Raw genomic sequence first — 26949 nt, forward strand, 5'->3', positions numbered from 1 at the left:
TTGTTCAATTCTTTATTTAACACTTTATTCATATAAGTTCTAAATCCATGAACTAACTATATACACGTTAAATCCAAAATCAAATTGATACGAGACTCTTGCGAGCAGACACACAGCGAACACTGCATCCCAAGTTGAAGACAGTGTCGATCACACTTCTCTCGCAGCGTGCGATTAACTTGAAACTGAAAGCCAGATGATGGATTGTGTTTACCGGTAATGAGTAAACATTCTAGCGGCGCTATCGCTGTTGATGTATGCCGGGGAGAATGCTCAGAACGCTAACAAGCAGCTCTGTTTGCATCCAATTTCTACGCTGTCTGCTCGCAGGACCACTTCAGTTGCGTTAAACACTAACAACGAGCAAACGGGAATGAATTTTTTAGACTTCAGTGGGGATACCACCTAGAGACGTCCTACATATAGGTAAACTTTAGGAATTTTTTTCTTAATCCTCTGTAGGCCCACGTGACTATGAAGTATATTGGCATCTTTTTGATTCATTTCATTTTGCACTCAAAGTGGCGAATAAAATTAAGTAATCTGTTAACTTCAACTTTTGTATGCTCAGGCGTGAAAGTTTAACGTCATTGTAACTTGAAAGTTACAAAATATATTTGTTTGAGGAAATCATTGAAACTATTGAATACATTGTTAATTCGTATTCATATATTTATTATTTTTGTACTGCATAGATTTAGTTACAATCATAAATAAAAATTCGGCCTATAGAGGGTTAATAACTGTCAAGTGAAAATTTTTAATTTTTTCTGGGTGTATAACCTTCTGCTTTATATTTATATTTCTTCTAAACTATAATGTTACAAAATGGCAAAGTTATTCGGTAGTTTTGGAAAACTTTTTGGTAAAATATCCATTGTTGGTTGACTCGATCGCAAACTGATACATCCAAAGACAAAAATTTGTGTGGATTTGTAAACAAAAATATATTATCTAAAATATACGGATTTTTCGATATCTCGATTACTTAATTTTTTATAACCATCTGAAGCTAAGTTTTCCAGGTAAAACTGGTTTTTCACGTTGCGAGAACAACGCACAAGTTTGTTGCAGAACGCTCGGAACTAATTTTTATTCATCTACCGAGTTACATCACCTCACGTAACAATAATTAAACATTCCTTTCCGAGGAAATATTATTCCTCGCTTATGAGATTCGTTTAATCTTAAATCTTAAACTCGTATCACTTTTATTCCTAATTATAGTATAATTCCCATGAATATTTCATAATCGACAAATAAAATGAAATTAACATACAAATATTAATCTGAAAGGAACATTTCAATCATCTCACGTACAAGTAATTATTGATCCTTCTCCTAGGTAGTATTATTTCCACAAAATAATTAGATGTTATCATTGAGAATTACTGATTCGCTTAAAATTAAGAGTAATCTGTGGGTTATTAGCGTGACAGTAAATCGGATTAAACGTTATAGAAGTATTAATTTCAAATGAATATTACAGCGGATTCCCTGCCGTTGAAAAAACAGTTTTTCTCTCGAACGAGGATGAATATTCAGGTGTATAATTGGGTAGCATCTCCCACCTCTCGTTGTTCCGTGTAATCACCGTTGCAACGCGACCTCGCGGCGCGTTTCAATTATGTATTGAAGTATAATAATTAAAACAGTTTCGCGCGCGCGGCGGCGGCGGCGGCGGTCTATTTTTCTGTGGCCGCGGCCGCGGCCACAAACGAATTCGTAACGAAACAATCAAGCGACGCGTGACGGGGCGCAACACCCGCAGCGATTCATTTAGTAAATTTTAACGAAAGTTTACTCTGCTCGCGACGCCGTTGCTGCCGGGAATTGGGCTCACTGTATGCAAAAATGATTGTCAAGCAACCCCACAGTGCGTATGGTTCTTTTTCAACATTACCGACGGGATTGCGGAAACGCGAAGTCGTTCTCAGAGAAATTTCATCCGTGAAAGTGACCGGTACTTTAAAAAAATATTCATTCGAGAATGGGAATAATATTTTGAGAATATTTAATGTTGATAAACTGAATTGCTCCGAGGGAGAGTTAAAACTAGGTTTACGGAACGCGTCTGATTGACGCATATTGGATTTTAGAAATATTATTTTGTAAATGTTCACGCCGATTTTGATCGATGCGATCACACTGACATGTAACCCAATTACCTACTATCAAATCTCCAGTTTCCACAATCTAAATAAACGAGCATCAATTCTTTTAGGAATAATAGAATGAAGTACAATAAATGCCCGTAAACCTAGTGTTAATAAATGAGTAATTATAATCTTGACACATTAATGGGGCATTAATTGTTATGTATTTTAATCTCCAAATTGCATTGGCAACTTCCTTGTATACATAGATATAAAAAGTATTAGTGTTATTTAATACTGCTTCATTTTTACAGTTAATATTATATTTCTATAAAAAACTATACAGAGATCTGTGTAATAATTTAATCTATAATATATTGTAGATTATAAAAATGTACTCTACAAAATAGTAGATTGATAATAGATATATTAGATAACATAGTGGGCCAATAATGAATTATAATAATATAATCTACAAAATAATGGTAAAGAAACTTATTTCGCCGTTACTGACATCTTAAAAGTGTCAAATATCTAAGAAATATAAGATAAAATATTCTAAAAAATGAATAGATTCACTCGAATATTACAGTAACCATAAATATACTTAAAAAAATCTATTGCTGCAATTTGTATAAACATTACACATCATATTAAACACTCGCAATTCCAATATTAAGATGTACAACTTCTTCTGGACATTATCTATAAAATACTATTAGCAACCCTTGTCGACTTCACTCGAATGACAAGTACTCGAATATTACAATAAACATAAATATACTAAAAAAATCCATTGCTGCAATTTGTATAAACATTACACATCAGACTGAACACTCGCAGTTCCAATATTAAGACCTACAATTCCTTCCAGACATTATCTACGAAATACTGTCGGCAACCCTCACCGAACAAACCACCGAAGTAATTCGCCTCAGATTCTTGGACGGACAATTCCATTCTCCTCGCGTGCAAAAACTGGCATCAGTTAGAGCGTGTCCTCCGTGTCTATACGCACGCATCCCGGCGTCTTTCCACGTGGTTAGAGGAACAGTCCATCATGGTTGTCCCTATCACATTCACGGGCCGAAAGTCCGCAGCCCTTAGCCATTACGGATCTTTACGACGCCCCATGGGTCGTCGGGCCGGTACGCGGGAAATTCCGCCGCCAGACTAATTGAAACAGCTATCCGTGATCTTTTGACACGCACTGGCCCTGAGTTACGGCCCTGACGGATGTTCCGTGCGATAATGATACCGTTTAACAGTAGATCCTAGTTAGAGACTCTTTTAAGCCACTCCGTGGACGGTCTTCCTTTAATTTGCATATTTCATTCTTATTCCGCAGATTTACTCGGTACAGGAATTTAGCACGATGGGCAATTTTTAACTGGCGTTGAACGAGCACACCGGCAAGTTTTATTAAACATGGGCCATTTGTTTAACAACCGCGCGGAGTTCGAGTCTACTTGCCTGGAATTATGGGGGCATTTAAATTCTAAATTTCATCGTTGTCCGGGGGTTTTTAAGTGTATCTACTGGAATACTACTTTTATGTTTTCAGGTGACGTTGGATTATTATGTTTCGTTCATTTGGTATAGATTTTTAGATTGTTACCGTAGAATGCGGAGTTTGATAAAGTATAGATACAAACTAGCAGCTGAATTGACTTTTTGAAATTTCTCTAGAAACTCCAAGACTGTATCTACCGAGACTTCAATTAATTTACAATTCAGTCTACATGTTGTTAAATCAATTTTTTTAATAATTTCTTAGAGAAACATCTGTTGTCTGTAGAATAATTACAAAAGAGGAAATCAGGAATGTCATTTTGATCTGTCCAGTAGTTTGTGTAAAAAAATAATTATGACCTCCTGAATTTTTATGTATTTGTAATTTAAATATTCCCAAACATGAACAAGATAATTTTAAATAACATACGATTTAATTATACTATTTTTTATAAATAGAAATTATTCACTATAATTAATGTACAATTACTATTTTAATTAGTATCACACACCTTCAACACCTTTCCTCCAATAACCCACTTCCAACAATAAAATTTTATATCCATTTTCTTCCAAATTCAAAGCACAGTAATCATTCCTAATAAATCCTAACGTAATAGAATTCTAATATAGCACACAATCTCCGTAAATTTCGCTTAGCTCCAAATATCGCCGAGCATCGCTAAAGAATAAAGTCAAGCAGCAGTCCGCTCGCAATTCTTTCGCAATATTAAACCGTTAGCCCGTCGCAGAAGACAACGACGGAACTGTCCGGCATCGTTACGTACAACTGTCACTAGGACCCGTTAATTTCACGAGCATGTTGCCAGGGCCACGCGGCCCGGAAAAACCTTTAAGCCAGCGGAAACACTGGGGATCGTTTCTGCTCGATTGCCGTTCAACAGCGACGATATCCTCTTTACCGCCCATAAAAGAGCCTCCATTGTTGGTTGCCTGGAAATCAGCCGGGATTATCGAATGAGAAAGAGAAGCCCGAACTTCGTTCTAGGGTTTCGCCTTTTTCGATGGTCTTCCGGTATTTAATTCTCTCCTGCACTTGCAGACATGGGAACAGTTGTTTGGAATGTTTGTGTTGAAATTGGGACCACCTAATTGAAATATTTGCGATGGTGGATAGAAAATGATTAAATGTTTGTGTAATATATAAATTTTTAATTAGAAGATATTTACATTTTTTCTGTTAGCAAATAGGAATTGGTATATAGTAGAGTTATTTTTATTGGGTAAGGGTTGAAAATATGTTTTAAATGAATGTCATTACAATATTATAGTTATATAAAACTATATTTTACATAAAACTATATATATATTTCATACCCTGTAACTTTTGTCTGACACATTCGTTTGCATCACTGATACTTTTCGAGATAATTTTTTTAAAACTATTTTTTCTCGGAAACTATTTGAGAATTGGATCCATCTTCATTGGGATTTTTTTACTGAGTTTAATGAGTTGTACACACGCTATCATTCCTGCGCAACAATTTAGTTACACCCTGTATATATACAAAGAATTATAATATTATTTTTAAATTTAATTATTATATTATTATTATACATAATATATATACATCGAAATAAGACAAAAGCTTAAGAAGTCGATCAACTGTATTTGTTTCTGTAAGAGCTTGTCGCGAGAACAATATCCTCCTCTGGAAAAATTCTTTTGTAACTGCTCGTCATTTCTGTTCTACACCTGTAGTTGTTTACTCCGATTTTCAACGCTGTCAGTCGCAGAAAGGATAAGAAAAACTTCACAAATGTTTTCGAAGTGAAATATCTTTGAAGGAATAAAGTTTGAGATCAGATAATTTATTATAATTTTGTTGTAATTTGTCTAAAGAAATTTATTTCGTATTAAATAATAATATTGTGTAATCACTTCACTGTAACAATCCGTTTAATATGAAAATCGTATGATTATTCGCAGATTTGTATTATAGGGGTAGTGGTACTATGTGCCTGACTATATGTCGATCCATCTACTGCAAGTATTCCTGAATAATCATGCAGGCAAATGAACTGCATAAATTGTTATATGGATATGTTAATCTTCCATATAGAGTCCGTCAGAAATGATTTAACATAATGTTTCAATAAACAGCCAATATCTCCAATTAACAAAAAATTATCAGTTGCAAATAAGAACACATATAAACTAATAATTCAAAACTCATATCAGAATTAATATTATTATATTAACCATACGCATTATTCTCCATTAAAACTCCATACACGATAAATACACCAAACAATATTAATAATTCATTTAATTGACATTATTTTAAATATTGTACCAGTCAATATTCTGTCCATTTATTACTAATCACTCTTCCATATTTCTCGAAAGTCACATGAAACACACAAATAGAATAAAATGGTAGAGAAATTGCATTCATTCCAGTAATTATGAAATTCCAAACAAAAATTGTATTTTATTCTATAATAAACGTAAATTAATTATTCACATAAATTCCTACTTTTCAGTTTGTTCAAGCATCGTTTTACTTTATAATCATTTATAAATAACCCTTACAACAAACTATTACTTTCTGTTTCCTATAAAATTATTTATTAATTACTTATTTAATTTTCTACTTTTCAATTTGTTCGAAACACCGTTTTAACATTACGTTTATTACAATGTTATTCGTGGAATATTCGTAGATAACCTCTACGACGATCGTGCCGTTACTTTCTTGTTGTCTGACCATGATTCGACGTATCTACTGCGTGCACGTTCTTTCGAGGCATGAGCACAATCGGTCTAAGCCAGGTGTAAGCCGCTTCTATATTTCCTGTTACTTGTACCCCGGCACACGCAAAAACCCGGTCGGCTTACGGTTGATACCATCCAAACAGGCAAATATAAACCGCAAACTGATTCCCAGCAAAGGTAACCCCGTTCGAAAAAAATGGCTCGAGTTTAATGCACTGGCAATAGCTGCAACTGTTACGCCTTTGTGGTGTCAGACACCTTAAACTCTTCCCTCTTAACCGCGTTCACTTTAACGGCCCGCTGAACTATGTTCATCATTGCAAAATATTGTATTCATTTCGTACATATCATTCTATCGTCCCATAAACAATAGGGTCTTTTCTAATTCTTCTATTTTTGAAAATTAAGATAAACGAAAGTTTATTGAAATTAAAATATATTCTCCATTATTAATAATGGATGATATATGAAGGAGGATGTGTTTTATATTTACTAAAATTTATTTTAATTTTTTTAAATATAAGAAATTTAATAACTGCGTTATTTAGGGAGTGGTACAATATTTTGTATTAATCTCTTGCTGTGTTATTGACTGATAAGCGTGATTTATTTTACTGATAAGCCTTTCAGGGTGGGTAATTTTTTAGTAATATTCACTTCACCTATAAAATAATAATACATTAGTTAAATGTAGAAAAAATATTGATAAGTTTTTGAATAAAATAGGAAATGTAGTTTAAAGTAGTATATTAAGTATAATAAATAGAAATTAATACAAATTTATTTTTAAATATGAATGAAAACACAAGGTTAAAGTAATATTGTTAGGATATTGATTTTTACTAAATTAACCGAATCATTCGTATCAGTCTCGCTCGTCATTATATGGCAACGGGTTAATGTTAACCATGGAACGCTCTTGATATAACGTCATAAAAATCTTTTCGTTTAATTCGATTCCATTTATAGATAAATTTACTGTTATACGAGATTGCAGTTGTATTTCGTTTAATAGATACGCTTCTAACTGAGACTCCGGAAATATCGTTTGAATAATTTATAGACACTTTCAACGGATATCGAATTTGTTGAATGTGTATTTTAAATGCTTCGAACACAGCGTGCATTAATAATCAATGAAATTGGGAATGTGACAGATTATTATTGACATACTATTATTATGTCTGATATTAGTTCCGATACAAATCTCAAAATCAATATTGAATGATTCTATCATAAAATAATGTCGGGAATCTTGCAGCTGGAGTGTGCCAAATAAAATGTTATATTTTTAAACAAATATAATTCATCTATAGAAATCTACTTCGTTTTTACTGCCAACGAAACTCTTCTCGATAAAAACATTCAATAAAAAATAATTCATTAATAAAAGTAAATTTCTCTTCTTAATCTTTTAAAACCCTTCCATTTTTAAACCGATGTAGTTTATTGACAGAAGTAAACTTTTCTTTTTATTAAACAATTTCCGATTTGCTTCCTGTTAAAATAGAAATTCATGTAAACTTCTACAATCCATAAATAATAAACGATTTCTGTTTGAGAGCATTTTAGTTGAATTTAATTTTATGATTCAAACTACACCTGACCCTCCATTTACGCGAAAATCCTGTCGGTACAAGGGAAAACAAACTATTGGAAAGAAAAGCACTTATACGTTTTACAAATACATATTTATTCCACGTAGCTTAACAAAAAAATAATAATAATGATACTTCACAAAACAAAAATACATTTAATCATATCTTATCAACATTAAATTTATTAAGCAATACGTCACATAGCTTAACAAAAAAATAATAATAATGATACTTCACAAAACAAAAATACATTTAATCATATCTTATCAACATTAAATTTATTAAGCAATACGTCACATAGCTTAACAAACAAATAATAATAATAACATTTCACAAAACAAAAATACATTTCATTCGGTGTTACTGAATTCATATACACACAGATACTCGTGGATCGACGAAGTTGCTTGTTTACGAAGCATATTATCAACATTAAATTTATCAAGCAATACGTCACATAGCTTAACAAACAAATAATACTAATAATGATATTTCAAAAAGCTTCGGTACATTTTATTCGGTGTTTCTAAATTCAGATGCACACAGATCCTTATACCGACTCGTGGATAGAGGAACTTGCTTGTTTACAAAGCATATTATCAACGTTAAGTTTATTAGACGATACGCCGATGGCGTGGCGAATCGAACGGCCTCACGGAATCTTGGCCTGCAGGGATCTCAGAAATGTGTGTACACCTCTAGACCGTTTATTCTGCCAACACAGTGGTTTCTAATCGTATTACCGTATTTTGACCCCTATCGTTCCGCCGGTATCTCTCCTCCATAATCCGTATCTTCCGTTCGATGATGGGATTAAGACATTAATACCGAGCCATCGAATTTATAGTCAGGCGAGATCTTTATTGGGGAGTTACGAACGCGGTAAACTTGTTTCCAATTTCGTTTCGTTTTAGTTTATGCGATGAAACGTGTTAAATTTGAATACGTTTTAAAATTAATTTGAATTTCAAATACTTCAATCATCGTGAAATATGGTACTTATATTTTGCTTCTATTAACACTAGATTCACGGAGGTTTATTCTAAATTTTATTTTATTGTTTCTAGAAAACTACATGTTCGTCTATATAAATCGCGAAAATTATAACTTCAAAACCAGACTATCGCAATGCGTATTCGCATAATTGCACGAATCAAAATCGACTTAAACTGATACTAAGTAAATAATTAAAAAATGCAATATCCGTCAAATTGACGGGTTCCGTAAAATAAGAATAATATAGTTTTGGACTAACGTATCTAATAATCTTAATTTAGATAATATAAATTTAAATATTGGATTCTACAGAATAAGATGTTATATATAAATAAAGTTTGCACTTTATTTTATTTGATTTTTATGAAAGGAATAATTACAATGGAGTTTTTGAAGTACATACTTTGTTACTTACATTTTTATACATTGTTTTGTTACAGGTGCAAAGAACCAGGAAGATATTTAAAGGATCTTCCACCCACAGCAGTAATTATATGCTTCCACAACGAAGCGTGGTCAGTATTATTAAGGACAGTTCATTCCGTGTTGGACAGATCGCCGGAACATTTAATACAAGAAATCATCTTGGTAGATGACTTCTCCGATATGCGTAAGTAAATCAAATACACAGATTGCAAATACTATTTCTTTGTCACTGTATTTTGAGTTACATCTTTCTCATATTTTTCTATTACATTATCGACAACTTTCTCTGTAATCGAATTACAAATTATAATTATTGTAAATTACACAATAACACAATAATTCAATTTACTCAGAATTTCATACTTGCAACGTATCACTTTCCTAAAACCTATAATTCCAGCACACGATTTTCTCTCAACGTCATAGTAGCATTTTCATCCCTTAGCACTAGAACTACCAAAACAATCAAACCGACTTTCCAAAATGTTCGTATAGAAACTCCAAGAGTGCATCGAAATTTCAATCAATTCAAAACTCAGTTCGTATATTATTGAATCAATTTCTTTAGTAATTCTTCAGAGAAGCTTCTGTTGTCCGTTTAATAACTATAAAAACAAGAAAACAGGAATGAGCTTATTTTGACCCAAGCATTTAATGTGATTAATATGTAATTCTCATTAAAGTTCTAACAATAAATTTCTTTCTTCATATACCAATTATAATATTCAAGTGAAGCAATTTACTTCTCACCACATTTCAAATATTTAATACATATGAGGTATCAATAATTGCGAAGTAAGAAACCTGAAACCCACCATTTCGATTCGTTCAGTAGCTCTAGTGTTAACACTAAATCTACCGAGCAGTTAAATTGACTTTTTCTAATTTCTCTAGAAACTCCAAGACTGCACCTACCGAGACTTTAATTGATTTACAATTCAGTTTGCGTATTACTAAATCAATTCCTGTAATAATTTCTCAAAGAAACATTCCTTTTCTCTTCAATAATTACAAAAAGAAGATATCAGGAATAGATCGTTTCGATTCGTCCAGTAGTTCTAGTGTTAAAAATCCTACGATCGTATCAACTTAGAAAAAACTGCATTTGCCGGATCAAGGATCGACGTTGGCCGAGTTCAAATGGAAGACTTTCGTTATGCGGTAATAGTTGCTCGGCCGAGCAAGCGTGTCCCTATTCAACCCGGTGATTCGTTATCGCGCCGGTGTTCCGTAGCTCCGCGATAGATCGATTAATCGCGATCCATCTCCGGCGTGTGTGGCGCGGGGTCCGCGAGCACCGTAACGATCGGGTCAACGTGAATAGAAGGGAAAGCTTTTGCAGACATGTTTCGCGTGTACTCGGGAAATTCCGACAGGTTGATACATGCCAACGACGCCGACATGTTGATACCTTTCCACGGACTTCCGGTCGGGATCGAACGAACGAACGGAGAGTCAGATTTGCCTGCGTTTGACGCGCGAGCCTCAACATCCAGGGAAGTTTGGCGATCAATTTTTTTGCTCCATTATAGAACGGATAATCGTGTGAACATTTCTGATTTTCCGTGGAATATTTTATAGATGCCATTAGGATAATGTGATTTTGTGGATTTTATTGTGTTTGCATCTACGTTAATTGGAACTGTCGGAGGTTATATTCATCATTGGGATTGGTGAACAATTTGAGTAATATAATTGTAGTTGATAAATTGTTACTAGATAGTGTAATTGATAAAAAATGGAGTTGTATTTTAATCAGAAGGAATGTATTTAACAATGTATTTAATAATGTATTTAATAATGTATTTAATAAGATTTTCTGTAAATGCATGGAAATTAATAATACGCTTGAGCGTTTCAAACTGCTGTGTTGTAGAATCTATACATTCGAATATTGCTTTTTCAATTAAACATTTTAATTTGATTTAAAATGTTGTATATATTCGAATCTTTGTAATTTTATTTGCAGTTCAACAACTTTTAAATGATTCTAATTATTAATCACAGTATAAGAACGTTTATAATTTCTGAGATGAAAATAAAAATGATCTTCCCAGACGTAAAAATACAATTAAAACAGAAAACTTCTCTTAACTTCAACGCTAAATATCCCGGAACCCTGTTAGATATCACCACTCGGACAAGATTAAAACTTTGAGGATTAAGGTACCGCGCTGTAGAACTTGTACTATATTGTAACGCGAACTTCGCAGTGTCTAATCAAATTAACTACAAATTCTGAACCTCTTCCGATATAGTCAGACTATATTCTTCAATGAAATATACAAGTCCAATCCTACTAACTCGTTTCCATGAAATTCGTATGCTAAAGTCTGAATTTATTGCTATCTTTAAAGACAAATTTCTCTTCATTAATATAATTTGGTTTCAATCAATTATATGAAGATTTCATTTAAACTTCATCACACTACACCCTGACCACTTCATTTACCAATTTCCTACCTAATCAGTATATTAATACTTCACACCCTTCACTTATTTACCAAAACACAAACTTCACATTCAAAAAAGAAACACAATCTGTATTCGTCTAATAAACTTTTCAATAAATTTAATAGAAACTACGTACTAGAAGCTTTCAGTTGCATAAATTCATCTGAAATATAATGCACGAAGTTGATGATTATCACGTTAACTGCCACGAGAATTTCGAGCGTTTTGTTATAGTAAGATTTAATCCTTTATAATAAAATAGTGTTAGAAATAATTATTAATGTTTTAGTATTACAGTACTCATGTTACACTATTATCTAGCTTCTTGTGTTACTAAACATTTCGATTCAATATCAATTTTCTTACTGCAATTGTTTTCACGAAATTTGAGAGCTCCGGTCACCGATAACCACCGTGGCGTTCAACGTGTTAATTTAAGGAAACATTTCTCACTCGAATCGCGCCGGACTGTGTCGTGTTAATAAATAATTGAACTAAATTATTTCGACGACTGGTCGGCAGTGACGCGAAAGGACTAAGCTTTCGTATCGTTAATGGCGTTCAGACTTTATTAATACACCCGGGGATCGAGGGGGCAGATAACCGGCGGGAGTCGCGTGTAACGAAGGGTGAAGAAAAATAAAAATCGCGACGGAAAGACCCGGCGAGATTAACCCGTGACAGAGGGATAGGGGATGGTGTGGCGGAGGTAACATGGCGTGGAGCCCGTGAAAATCCCCTTAAAAGCTCGAGATAAGCTTCCGCGTCGGGCGGAAGTGCGGCTCATAAACATGGGTACCAACACCATAGACAACACGTGGCGTGTCCCATTACAAGCCGACTGATTGTTTTATCATAGGAACGACGCAATAAGCTCCTCCCTAACCTTTTTCGTGTCTACTCCCATTTTGTTTTATTGTGAGCTGCACGAAAATATCCGACACACCCTCTTTTATGAACGTATTAACCCTCTACGGTGTAACGCCATGGCACTGGCGAGTTCGAGGTTGGATATATAAAATAGTTGGACATCTAAGATGTTTAATAGTTAATAGTTTGATATTTAGAATATTGTCGTGTGTACTATATTTAATAACTAATAGTTTGGTATTTAAAGTAGTTTTATATGTAACATTCTTAACAATTAATAGTTTGATATCTAAAATAGTTTCATGTGTAACATATTTAATAATTAATAGTTTGACATCTGAAATAGTATTATGTGTATCATATTTAACAATTAATAGTTTGATGTCTAAAACAGTTTCGGATTTGCTAACGAGAATTCGTCAAATATTGATAAAGATTTATATATAATCGGATCAAACACTCCAGATAGAATATTTGCATTCGTTCGTAGATAAAACCGTTGTATAAATAAAATATTAATATGGGAACGAAGCCACCGATAAATATCAATTATTTACTTTTAATTACTTGGTAATTGAGTGGAAAATGAGAGGTTTGATGGAATATATAATTAAATTGTTTTCTTTTCTCTCGTGTCCGCATTTTCCCTGATCTATAATATACAATATTTTTTACCCACATTATTTTTCAGTGAAAGAACTCTAGTACAATATTATTTTATCATAACATATTATACCTGTTGTATTTTAAGCCGCAGAAAACTTTTACATTCGAATAAAATATTTTACTTTATACTTTTTAAATTATGAAATAAATGTTCTCATATTTAAATAAAATATTTTACCTTGTAGTTGTCTAACAAAGGAGTTTAGATCATGGTGGTTATTATGATAATTATATACATCATGTAATCTATGAAATTTAATACATTATATTTTAAAGCTATAAATACTTCGTGGCAAAATACCTGCACATAATGATCATTCGCATTACAAGTGTTAAGTTTCATTTATAGGCTGCGATCGAGCAGTTCGCAAACAATTCCAACTGTTTGATGCTCCGTAATAAATGAACGGAATGCTTCACTTCGAAAACCCGTAATTAATTTTGCAATACCGGATTCGGTACAATTACGTGAATGCTTGTGCTACAGGAATTTATTAGGAGTTAAATGCCATTACATTTGCTGGAAGTGTACGAACAGAAAACATTATTCTTTACCGCAATCTCGTTATTATTTAACAATTTCAACAGTTTATATTTTATTTACAATAAAATTTTTATAAAATTTTCGGAAACCAAAGAAAACAACTGATGCATTTCCTTGCATTAAATATTTGTTCGTTACGCCTCCAAGAGAAATAATTTATAAACGTATAAAGTGTTCGAAAAGATATTAATTTGAATTACCAATTAGTAATATCTTCCAGAATTTTAATCATTATTTTATGTCATGGGAATTGTACAAAAGGTATTGTAACAATTCGAGTGATGGGTATTTTAACAGGAACGGCCGATTTAAAAAAAAAATATGTTCCCATTGAAAGGAATAAATAATATCAAATGTATATTTTAACGAATTTTCGTTTTTTTCCCTCTCGTATCGATAGATTTACACGATTAAAAGCCGGCGTGTTTTATTCGAAACCGTCCTTTGCCCGAATTGAAACATTTATATCTGGTATAATTACGTTCGGCTCGCACGAAAGAATTAGTAATTGACAAATAGTGTTTAACGATCCTGAACATGACGCTGAGCGTCGCGTGAAACGTCGATGTACCGGTTCAGACATCGAATTTTAATTAAATTGTTCCGCGCAGCGTTCTCTTTGGTGTATTCGATAACGTGTTTTTAATGAATTTTTGTGTCAAACGCGTTATTAAAAGGGTGCCGAACAAAAGAGGTCAGTGACTGTTGGAGAAATCGAAAAAAAAATATATATATATACATAAACACAGACCATGGAGTGTGTCACATCGTCGATTTCACCAAAATGATACGTATGTCATCCGAGGGTCGTCATTATGCTCGTTAACAACGTCCACCGTTGAAATCCTTTATATTATCCGTAATTAAAGTAAGCCCCATAAATGAGGACACGTTATATAAGCGTCTCGTCCTGTTTCAGCGTGGAATAAATCACCTATGATCACTAATTGTTATTATCCTCGGTGTGATCTTTAATCATGATTTGCTGTGCGCCTGAAATTATTAGATACGTGACACTTTTACTTTAATAAATGCAAGAAGCGATGTTTATTTCGCGTTAGTTTGCGAAAGGATTGGCTTTGAAGTAAAGATAATATAAGTTGTTACACGTAAGTTATTTTACATCGTCAGTAGACTGCAAAGTATCTTTGAAAGTAGATATACATTTATATAGGCATGTTGGAAGACATGGGAAATCTCATTAAACTTTATTCAAGTTTTCATCCCACTCAATCTCGCGATCAAATGATAAGTTATATTACAAGCATATAAAGCTCGTATTAATATTTATATCTCGTGGTACACCAGCGACTCATTATGAACTTATCTATCCATCAGTGTCTATTAATTTCTCTACTATATTAAAATATTCATCTAAATTTTGTTTATTTATATACTAAAAATCTCATAATGATTTATTAAAATGTCCATCCTCCAAAATTTTGGATAAACAGTTATGTTATATGCATACAAAATCCACATTATTATTTATCACTGACGTTATCGTATGAAGACACATATCGATAACTGCACTCATTAATCGTCAATCTCTATTACAATATTTATTCTGTTATCCTTTTAATTTCTATTCAATATTTCTATTACTCTTTATTCAATACTTATTCCAATATTTAATCTGCTATTTATATCTAATTACCTAATATCTTATTATTTATTCAACACTTAATATTTAATCATTTCAAAATTCAAACTTTATACAATATTTCTATTACTCTTTATTCAATACTTATTCCAATATTTAATCTGCTATTTATATCTAATTACCTAATATCTTATTATTTATTCACCACTTAACACTTAGTCACTTCAAAATTCAATCTTCATTTAATATTTCTTTCACTATTCGATACTTATTCTAATATTTAATCTACCATCAATATCTAATTAACTAACACCATTTTTTATTCAATACTTAATATTCAATCATCTCAATATACAATCTTTGTTATAATAATCATTCCAATCTTGAATCTAATATTAATATTTAATTATCCTAATATTCAATTCCTATTACAACGTTTATTCTGATGCTTAATCACTCGAACATATTTGTTCGCAGCCCATCTCCAGCGCCAGCTCGAGGACTACATGATGAACTATCCGAAGGTGCAGATCATTAGGGCGCAAAAACGCGAGGGTCTTATTAGAGCGCGTTTACTCGGCGCGGCAGCCGCGAAGGCTCCCGTGCTCACATATTTGGACAGCCATTGCGAGTGCACCGAGGGATGGTTGGAACCACTCCTCGATCGTATTGCCAGAGACTCGACGACAGTCGTCTGTCCCGTGATCGACGTTATTGACGACACCACACTCGAATATCACTGGCGGGATTCGGGTGGCGTGAACGTGGGCGGTTTCGATTGGAATCTCCAGGTATGCGAAATTCTCTCCATTATTATCAGTCGTTATCAGAAAATAATTTAGTACTTCGATGTGGTTTATCCCGAGAACGTACACAGCTAAACCATTCAATATTGTAATAGATCCAATTTCAAAATAATTTTTTACAGAAATGTTTTCAACTCTTCGTTCTGTAATATGGAGTAAAATTTGTGGTAATGATTTCAAATTAGTGTATATAACACAAATATTATTAATTTTCTTGCAGTCGAAATGTAATTTCAGTTTTCCAAGGCAGTATTTATTATTTGCATAATATTGACCCTTATACGTTAATTTTATACTAGGTTAATATTTATACTTTTTAAAATGTTTTAAGTAAAATTTGGATTTATTATTGTAATAGAAATTATGCAGTACGTTAATTAGTTAAATTGTTTTCTAATTATATAGTGTTCAGATATTTCTTGCATAACTGTCCAAAAAGATTTTAATGACACGCCTGATACTTCTACAGTGATTACCTCATAAATTCATTCTACTTTAATCCCTGTACTTTGTTCGAACATCAATCCATTAACGTCAATAACTGAAATTTCTAATAAGTTCAGTAGAAACCTTGTCATCATTAACGTGAACATTTTTTCTTTAATTAATATGGTGAATTTTCCTCTCGAAGAAGTTTTTAATAATGTACACATTAAAATACGCGAGGAGAGGAAACTTACAGAGTTGCCGTAAGTGAAATTAAGTAAAAATGTTTTATTCAGCAGTAAAAAGGGCGACAGGGCGGTCTGCTGTCGGGCGCAGTAACTTGTTAGATCATTATTTTAAAAAGTCTGACGGATTTAATAAAAGCTTTGGTAGCGTACGCATATTTCTCGACTTTGGCTTTATTTTCCGACGTTTACTAAATGAAACTGTATCGGTGTTATTCTTTATTAAAATCATATACAGCGTAGTAATTTTGCTGATTGAATTTAAAGCTTCAATAGATTTAACCTTGAAATGAAGCACACTATCAATTTTTATGCAATAATTCAAAATTTGTTTCCAGCTCAGAGTACAAGAAGAATTCTTAAAAATTTCAGACTATCATTATAGAATCCTTGAATTAAATGAATTCGTATCTACTAATTAGTAAATCTACAAATTTTAATACATTATTTAAAATCTGTATGTTATACTTTCACTACGAACGTTCATAATGATATCAAACCACACAGATTACAATAAAAAATTGTAGATTAGAATAAAACAGATTTATTTTATTATTTATTTGAAGATCTCTTTAATTTTTCACTAAAATCTAGTTTCATTTTACTTCGTACATTTATGTGTACGTGAAAAGTCGTTACACGATTTCTTTGATATCATCGTATAGAATTCTTCGAACTTTTTATTTATTTATTTGAATAAAAGCTTCGTGTGATCAGTGAGTCACTGAAGGTTCCTTGATTTTCTTTATCAGTTCAATTGGCACGCGGTACCAGAACGGGAGAAAAAGAGGCACAAGAATCCCGCGGAGCCCGTTTGGTCGCCGACCATGGCCGGTGGCCTCTTTTCGATAGATCGAGCTTTCTTTGACCGCCTCGGCACGTACGACAGCGGTTTCGACATTTGGGGCGGCGAAAATCTCGAGCTTTCGTTCAAGACCTGGATGTGCGGAGGTATGTTCACGCTATGGTAAAAACTGTTCCCAAGAAATTGCCAGAAATGGAATAAGCAGAGCTTTCTCGTGGAAAAGCTTTTGCTTTGAGAACGTACGATGTTCTTTATGATTAAAGAAAAATAGGTTGGATCAGGAATTTTCAATGAACAAGAGTGCACACTATCTTGATTTCAAACCTTAGAAAATATGACGCTCGTTTCCTCTTTCAAGAATTTTAGACTTGTCTTTTGTGTTATTATCTGATACATTTGATAATTACAGTTCGGAAAATCGTAGTTATATAAACTACATTTATTATAGTTCGTTCAGTATTATAAACATTTTGCATGCATCCTTGTAGCGTAGGTGTATAGAAGAAAATCGTAATCTAAATTAATTGCAATAATTCTTACGACGGTAAGATAATCAAAATGATTCAATTGATCAATGTTCGCGTATACGTTAAATTGAAAAGCATTAATTACCCGTAAATATGAAGTATGCATTAAGTTTCATCTGAATCATTTATTTTCTCAATACTTCGAAATAATTTTACGTCACTACCATAACAAACTAAACAGAATAAATTAACACCATCATCATATTGAAATCATTTCTCAATATTCTCCAAAAATAAATTAACACCATTATCATATTGAAATCACTTCTCAATATTCCCCAAAAATAAATTAACACCACTATCATATCAAAATCATTTATTTCTTCAAAATACATTTGTAGCACCATCATAATAAACTAAATAAAATAAATGAACACCTCATCTATCACACCAAAATCATTTATTTCTCACTGTGCCCCAAATATAAATCGACACCACCATCATAATAAACTGAATACAATAAATAAATACCTCATCTATCATATCAAAATCATTTATTTCTTCAAAATACATTTTTGGCACCATCATAATAAACTAAATAAAATAAATGAACACCTCGTCTATCATACCAAAATCATTTATTTCTCACTGTCCCCCAAATATATATTGACACCACCATCATAATAAACTGAATACAATAAATAAATACCTCATCTATCATATCAAAATCATTTATTTCTTCAAAATACATTTTTGGCACCATCATAATAAACTAAATAAAATAAATGAACACCTCATCTATCACACCAAAATCATTTATTTCTCACTGTGCCCCAAATATAAATCGACACCACCATCATAATAAACTAAATACAATAAATAAATACCTCATCTATCATATCAAAATCATTTACTTCTTCACTATCCCCCAAAAACAAATGGAAACCAATATCACAGCAAACCGCCCATACAACCCTTTCAACGGCCAATAACGCTCTCCCTTCTCGCCGACCGAATTCCCCCACCTTCCTCCGCTTCCGGAAGTGGCGGGGTACCGGTCGCCAACCGCGGAAAGCTTAAATCCCCCGGAACGGTTCCGGGATCATCGTGGATCGAGTATACAGACCGGCCCCGTTACCTGCGGACTAAAGTTGTTTCCCCGGCAATCAGCCGTTTCGTCAGTCCGTGGCGAACGAATGAAATTTCGACTTGCGGTCCCAGGTACTCTGGAGATCGTGCCGTGCTCGCACGTGGGCCACATCTTCCGGAAACGTTCGCCGTACAAGTGGCGTAGCGGCGTGAACGTGCTCAAGAGGAACAGCATAAGGCTGAGCGAAGTGTGGCTAGACGAGTACGCCAAGTACTACTACCAGAGGATAGGTCACGACAAGGTGAGCACTTCTGCTTTGAGTAACCTTTTTCAGAACGCCCGTCCACCCACCACCTCGTCCCAGACTCGTCATCTTGGTTTTACTTCCGACAGCTTCCTCGAGACGGATTATGCTGAAGCGACTCGCACGCTTTCTGTCTCGGGGCTATACGAGATAAATCGCGAGGGAAAGGAGATTGGCGAGGAATAAAACGCATTGATTAGTTGAATTTCGGGAATGGGGATTTTAGCGAGTTCCTCGAGATGGATTAGGTTGAAAAAGGAATTATGAGGAATGAAGAGAATTGATGGTTAGTTACTTGAATTTGGGGAACTGGGGATTTTAGCGAGTTCCTCGAGACGGATTAGGTTGAAAAAGGAATTACGAGGAATGAAGAGAATTGATGGTTAGTTAATTGAATTTGGGGAACTGGGGTTGTTTAGCAGGTTCCTCGAGATGGATTAGGTTGAAAAAGGAATTATGAGGAATGAGGGAAATTGACGACTAGTTATTTGAATCTATAAAACTGGAGATGTTTATCAGCGGCCATTGTATCTTGATTCAATTATATTTTAGTGTGGTAATCTTGTAGTTTATTTAAAAACTTTTGACATCTGTTGAAATTTGAAATTATATGTTGCATTTCATATGATTGTGACATTAGGAGGTAGTATAAAGAAAATTGTTGAAGTATATAACGATTACAACAAAACAGAGTATCCATCAACTTCAACGCAGATTACTCCACCAACAGTGATCTAAAATATTATATTCTCTATATTAAAACCGGCAAATGAACAAATATCAGTGAACAACAAACCAGACAACTTATTCGATAATTAAATTATTCTTCAGCTACCATCGGTTCGAAATGTCCAAGAACAAATCTCTATCATCAAACAAACTAGAACAAACATAAAACAGCTCAATACCCCACACAACCTACGACACCATAACATTAAATTATCCAAATCCTTCAAAGTTTCATTTACCAACCTCTCTCCGTCACCATCTCAAAACTCCATACTCATCCTCTATAAATTACTGATCCCACAAGCAATCAGCAAACATTCCCCCAAGTTATTGCCTCGGACGCAGCGGAAAATTTCAGTTGCCATTTCCACGTCCAGAAAAGAGTTCTAATTGCGCGGAAGTCGATCATAACTCCTCCGTTAAGTCGTGCTTTGAATCTCCGGATCCGGGGACATTCCCTTTTTTCGAGTGGTTCGTTAAACGTATCTCGGCCTCATTATACGCTTCCTGCGAGGGGTGGTCGTGACGGCACTCGTGTTTCCATTTGCGTGTGATTTTATTGGCGGTCCGCTAGAGCACACGTTCGACGGAACGGTTACGATAAGAAATGACTATAACCGGGCCCGATGATGGAGAATACCGTAGACCGAGACTCCTCGTAAAAAGAGCGGGGCAGAGGGAGCTATAAACGTGGCAAGCACTCCTCGGGATCGCTCGCGTGTCCCGGCGTTCCCTTGAAAGACGCTTCTTTTATCCACGGTCATAACGATCCATCCTTTATCCTGGCAGCTTGTCCTCCCGGAACGGGATCCGATCGAGCGACTGGAATGATAGGATAAAAATAAATCGTTTCCCCTTCGCGTACGTCAAATTATATTGCCGGAACAAGTGGCACTCTCTGGTCCTCCTTCGGGGATCTCCTTTAAAAGCAGTCTCGCGCGGACATTATGTCTCGAATCAGGGCTGACAAATAGACGATCGGAACGGTCGGACGTGTTAGTGACGTTTGTCCTGATTCTCCGAATGGGATACAAGCTTGCTGCGGATGTTTATGACTTGGGGAACCTTTGCGGAAGCACGGGGTGGGCGTTCCGAGGGGATTTTATTGGTTTTGTGTTACTTTTCCGGAGAGATTTTGGGAAATGAATGAATGTTTCTAATCGGTGAGTGTGATATGATAAAGGGGGATTGAGAATTGTTGAATAGAATTATTTGAAGCTTGGTGCAAGTTAATTTAATGACGAGGCACTTTGTTTGATGATTTAGTGAATGGATTTGAATGTTCTGTTAAAAATACGGAGATTTTTAATTATTGTTTATAGTATTCTAAGATAAATGAAGTTAGTGATTTATAATATACAAAGTAATTCTTTTCATACTTATAAAATTCTGTTTTCAATGTTCGAAGATTTTAAATATTGCCTATTGTTAGAATAATTTTCATTATTGTATATTAATCGTATGTTTATGATGAGTAATAATTTTGTCAAAGAAATTCCCTATTAATTGGTCATTTACTCGCACCAGCCAGTACAATTTTACTCGTCATTCTCACTCATTGCCCATCGTTCGACTAAAACTCACCCCTCCGGCGCCGCCACGTATCAAAAGGAACTTCGTGACACCCCTTACACGACTGTCCGAAGATTGCCCAAAGATTCGCCGCGCATCGGCCACATAAATCGTCCTTTCACCCCGAACAAGTATCCCCATTATTCCACTTCGAGGCTCTAAACTCGAGTCCATAAAAGGCACCGTGTGTTTCTGTGCTCGCCCTTTATTTCTTCCTCGGGTTTCCAGCTACCGTCCTTTTCCTCCCACCCTTTTACGATTATATCTGCTATCCTGTTCCCGTGCCTTTAAATCCGTGCTCCCGGAAACGACGTTCTCGTATTTCCATTCTACCCTATAGAATTCACCCCCTAGCTCCTAATCCGGACCTTCAAATCTTAGCTAATCCGCCGCCATGTCTCTCCCCTTTATTCGATCAAAAATTTCTGAATTTGTAATTCAAAATTTATAGAAAAATTATAGTGATTTATTGGAATATACAGAGATAAGGAAAATATAGATCCTAACCTATAATTTAGATCTTCAGAACTTGGCCAATTCACCACTATGTCCCTGTTGTTTACTGGATACAAAATTTCTGAATTTGTAATTCAAAATTTATAGAAAAATTATAGTGATTTATTGGAATATGCAGAGATAAGGAAAATATAGATCTTAACCTATAATTTAGATTTTCAGAACTTAGCTAATTCACCGCTATGTTTCTAGTGTTTAAAAAATAAAAAATGTCTGGATTTGTAATCCCCCATTTGTAAAGAAATTATATTGACTAATTGGAAACTATATATAAATACAAAGAAATAATTCCTAACCTATAACTTAGATCTTCAAATTCTACCTACTTCACTATTATGTTCCTTCCCTTCACTCAATCAAACATTTCCGAATTCGTAATTCCCAATTCAAATGGAAATTATGGCAACTCATTGGGCTACAATCTACTGAAAACATCTCCTAATATAAACTTCCAAGTCAAACACCCAACTTCAAATTTTAACGAGTTTACTACAATATTTCCCTTCCTCAATCAACGGTTTCTATTCCCTTAATTCACAATTTATACAATACCAATTACTTCACACCAGATCAGTACATAAATCTCTTACAACAGTATAATAAATGTCATATAGACATCTAAATCTCCTAAATCCTAATTCCGCCTCTTCGATCTACCACCATATTCCTCCTTGTTAGTCAATTGAAAAGTTTCTGTACGTATAATTCGCAAATTGCAGGGTAACTATGGCGACGTGTCGGACCGCAAGGCGCTAAGGAAGAAGCTAGGCTGCAAGTCGTTCAAATGGTACCTGGACAACGTTTACCCAGAGCTCTTCATACCCGGCGAAGCGGTGGCTTCTGGCGAGGTAAGGATTTACGCGTGTCCGTCCCCCTTCGGGGGGGCGCCCCTCGTATCTTTTCTTCGCAGGTGAACGCTGCCATCGGAATCGAGCGGGCGCCGAGCGAGCGGCCCATTCGTTTCTCTAACAACGTTATCCGCCACTTTGATCCATCACGGTGTTGAGTTACCATCTAACTGGCTCGGAGGCTCCCTCCACTGGCAGGATAAATGATCGAGAGGAGGTTTCCTTTTCATCCCTTCTCTTAACTCCCCCCGAACGAACGCTTCGGATGTTTCCTGGATTATATTGGATATAGAGACAAATTCAGTGCTTCTTTCGAATGCACCTACATTTCGTTCACAATTCTTAGGTAATAACCTAAATAAAGGTAAATGGGCGATTTAGAGTTTTCTCCTGGTTTTAGATTGTTTTACTGCAGTCTGTTTTTTTATTCAATTTATTTTTAGAGTAAGGAATCGGTTGAGTTAGACTATGAATGTAATTATTGCTTGTTGAAAAGGATTCACTGCTTCGTGAAACTCGCAGTGAAAACGAGTTTGAATATGTTTGAACATATTTATGTTGCAATTGAGTGTTTCTTGATTCTTGAAGTATTGTCTGTGACTTTGAACAACTTTTGTCATTTTTGTGGTAAACATGGAGAATCTTGACATAAGAAGAGGATATTTAAATGTAGAAGGAATTTGTGTGTTAAATAAATGGAAAGGCACTGAATTAATTTATACACTGAATATTTTTGAGTAACATCTTTGATAGGTGTTGATACTGAATGTTTTGATGTCTTTATATTGTTGCGCTGGGCGGGTTCTGGGGTGCTCGCCCGCGACATGTTTATTTACAATGTTCTTATTTACACTAATATTTACAATTTCATACAAATATTACAGAATGTAGTCTATAGCTCAACACGTCTATTCACGTCAACGTTCGCTCAAAGACTACTCGTTTGTCTTCGTTTACTCTGACCAACTCCTTAGCGACCAGTTTATTTCAACCCCCTTCAGATCCTAAGGGTTGGTTCGTGCTAGAGGGACGAGTTCGATACATCGCAACCTCGTTAATTCGATGTATCGCAACAATATGTTCCTTTTGATTTTATGGGAAAGTTTAATGTCAGGGGATTGGGAACTTTCTAAAAGTTCCTTAGTTTGTTGAGTAATCTTTTTTGCTAGTTGTTGGTTGTGTGGAGCGCGAACTTCTTTCAGGGGATAATGAGAGTTTTATTACTTCATTGTGTACTTCGAGAAGTACAATAGATGCAGGAAAGTTTATTAGAAAGAAGATTTTATATGTTTTTATTGACCTATGAAAGTTCACAAAATCTTTTGCAAATAAAGTCAGTGGGTAAAGTAACCTTATACTTAAAGAAGAACTTCCTAACAATTTCATTTGACAAATTAATAACAGAGACTTCTTTGGAGATGAACCAATTTAAATAGATTAAGAAATACCACCAATCAATTGAAACACACACACAATTCCCAATTAATTTCAATATAATATATTTTAAAATACAATATAATACAATTAACCCTTTGCGGACGGAGATTCTGTAAAATATATGAAACCTTCAGCAGATGAAGCTGATTTACCTATCAATTGTTTAATTGATATAAAAAGGAAACTACGTACTGATCCTTTGCTCTTCGAGTAATCAGATCATGTGTCCGCAACTTAGTCTTCCAAATACGAAACTTTCATCCCGCCGAAATATCGATATTCGTCCGCAAAGAGTTAATAGAATAATATTATATATTTCACAATATATTCCATTCACGTCCAATGGAAAACCATTGCACCCTTCGATTGTGTCACGAATTACATCCCGACTTCCACGTGTCTGCGCTATTTTAGTTAGAGACGCAAAACTCGATCGCTGCTAGCATGAACAGTGATTGATGCTGATAAGCCAGCGAAAGAAAACAATGCCTTCGATCGGGAAACAATGATAGCCGCGATCGAAAGCGATTCTGATAGCGTCGGTTTGAAGGTTTCCGTGGCGCCCGATCGGAAATCAATTCACCTCAATCGGCTTGTTGAAATCGTGGCTGCTCTCAACGAAGTTGGTAGTCATTCGATAATGGAAGGGAATCAAATGTGGCCGCGGGCTAAGACGTTTCCCTCGGGGCTATTGGCGGGACTTTCGATTTCGATTTCGTGATTAAAGTCCCTTTACTTTGATCTGCCGACCCGCGGCTATTGTCTCTCGAATCGTTTCCACGAATTTACGGTTTTATAAGCAAGTGTTATTAAAACGCTTGTAATAACTTCCGTACTCCCTTTATGTTATGTTCTTTTTGTGTCTGACTTCAGTTGTTGCTTCGTTATTGATATTTTTTTTTATGTCTTCGCGGGGATATTGTTACAATAGAATGACAACGTTTCAATATTGCCTTAGAATATGAGAGATTTATGAAATGAAAGGTATTTTACGGAATAAATGTGGAAATGTGAAGATAGTTGGGAAGTTTCAGTGATAATGGCACATGTATTGTCAGACCTGGTTTCTATCTTGTGGATTAATGATTATATTCTTTTTTGTAAGATCGATTTTTTTTATAAAACGTGTCACGTTTGAACGTACAAATTTATTATAGTTCATTTCAATTATAATTTTTGATACATTGTTAAGGTATAAAGGGATAAGAGTGTATCCAAAGTGGAAGTGGTACGCGAATGGGCAGACAAATATTTGTCTATCAATATCACCTATATATTTCTATAGAAATTTAATCATAAACACTTTACCCAAGTATGAACACATAAGCTAGTAGATTTCGAATGCAGATTTTTCAAAAGGTATAATTACAAAATATTAATCAAGTTTTAAAAATATTTCAACAAACTGTGCAATGAAACAATATCTAATTTTTATTTTAAACTTTAAAATATCTTACTTTATTTAGCATCTCACTTATTCAAAAATCTCACAATTCACATACTTCTTAACAAATAAACTTCTACTTTCAGAGTATTTTTTTCAATATTCCTATTAGGTAGACAGTCTCACGTTGAAAGTACTACTAAAAACCATTGCATTACCATTTACAACCATAGCATTACACTTCCACGACATAATATTCAAACCATGAGAAGGTCAGAGTGTAAAACGATGAAAGTGAAAGAATTGTCGAAATGAAAGAACAAACGTATAAATATTGATGTTATTATGACGTTAAAGTATTACAACGGGGACAGGGAAAGCCGCGGCCCCGGTTCGGCCATTCCGCGATTGACAGTGCATTAATTCCGTTCCCATGGAGGATTCATGGCGATCAATCAAGTTTCGATTTATTTCCGGCTGTCGCGACGCCGGCCGACGTCTGGCAACCCTCTGTTTCGCTGCATTCGTAATTGCGAAATGATTGTCGAGCTTGTCGCCGATAATCTCGTGGCACCGTGGCCCCGGTACTCCTACGGGTCATTACATTCTCGATCTCTGTATACGTGGTTGATCGATGGCCGTCGCAATCCACCGTGTTATCGAATTGCGATGTGACCAGTGACTCGGTTTCTTAATAAGTTGGTCAAAAGATACATTGTACGTCTAAATCAAGAATTAATCTTCGTTCGTTTAGATCTTGGAAATTAGGGATTTAAAAATACATTATTGGAGTACACGTTCATGTATTTGCATCA

At 34.6% G+C, this 26949-nt stretch overlaps 1 protein-coding gene across 7 annotated transcripts in view; it reads left to right on the forward strand.

The window, feature by feature from the left end:
• Nucleotides 1–26949, forward strand: part of Pgant9 (polypeptide N-acetylgalactosaminyltransferase 9) — a 442501-nt gene that overhangs the window by 390730 nt on the left and 24822 nt on the right. For all 7 annotated transcript variants that reach the window (XM_076364365.1, XM_076364352.1, XM_076364362.1 and 4 more), the window contains 5 exons: nucleotides 9383–9552; nucleotides 15983–16296; nucleotides 17735–17933; nucleotides 19476–19645; nucleotides 23185–23313. In XM_076364365.1, coding sequence (XP_076220480.1) covers nucleotides 9383–9552; nucleotides 15983–16296; nucleotides 17735–17933; nucleotides 19476–19645; nucleotides 23185–23313 — 982 coding nt within the window. The remainder of the gene's footprint in view (nucleotides 1–9382; nucleotides 9553–15982; nucleotides 16297–17734; nucleotides 17934–19475; nucleotides 19646–23184; nucleotides 23314–26949) is intronic.

This window comes from Nomia melanderi, chromosome 1 (genome assembly GCF_051020985.1).
Source record: "Nomia melanderi isolate GNS246 chromosome 1, iyNomMela1, whole genome shotgun sequence".
NCBI classification, from domain to species: domain Eukaryota; kingdom Metazoa; phylum Arthropoda; class Insecta; order Hymenoptera; family Halictidae; genus Nomia; species Nomia melanderi.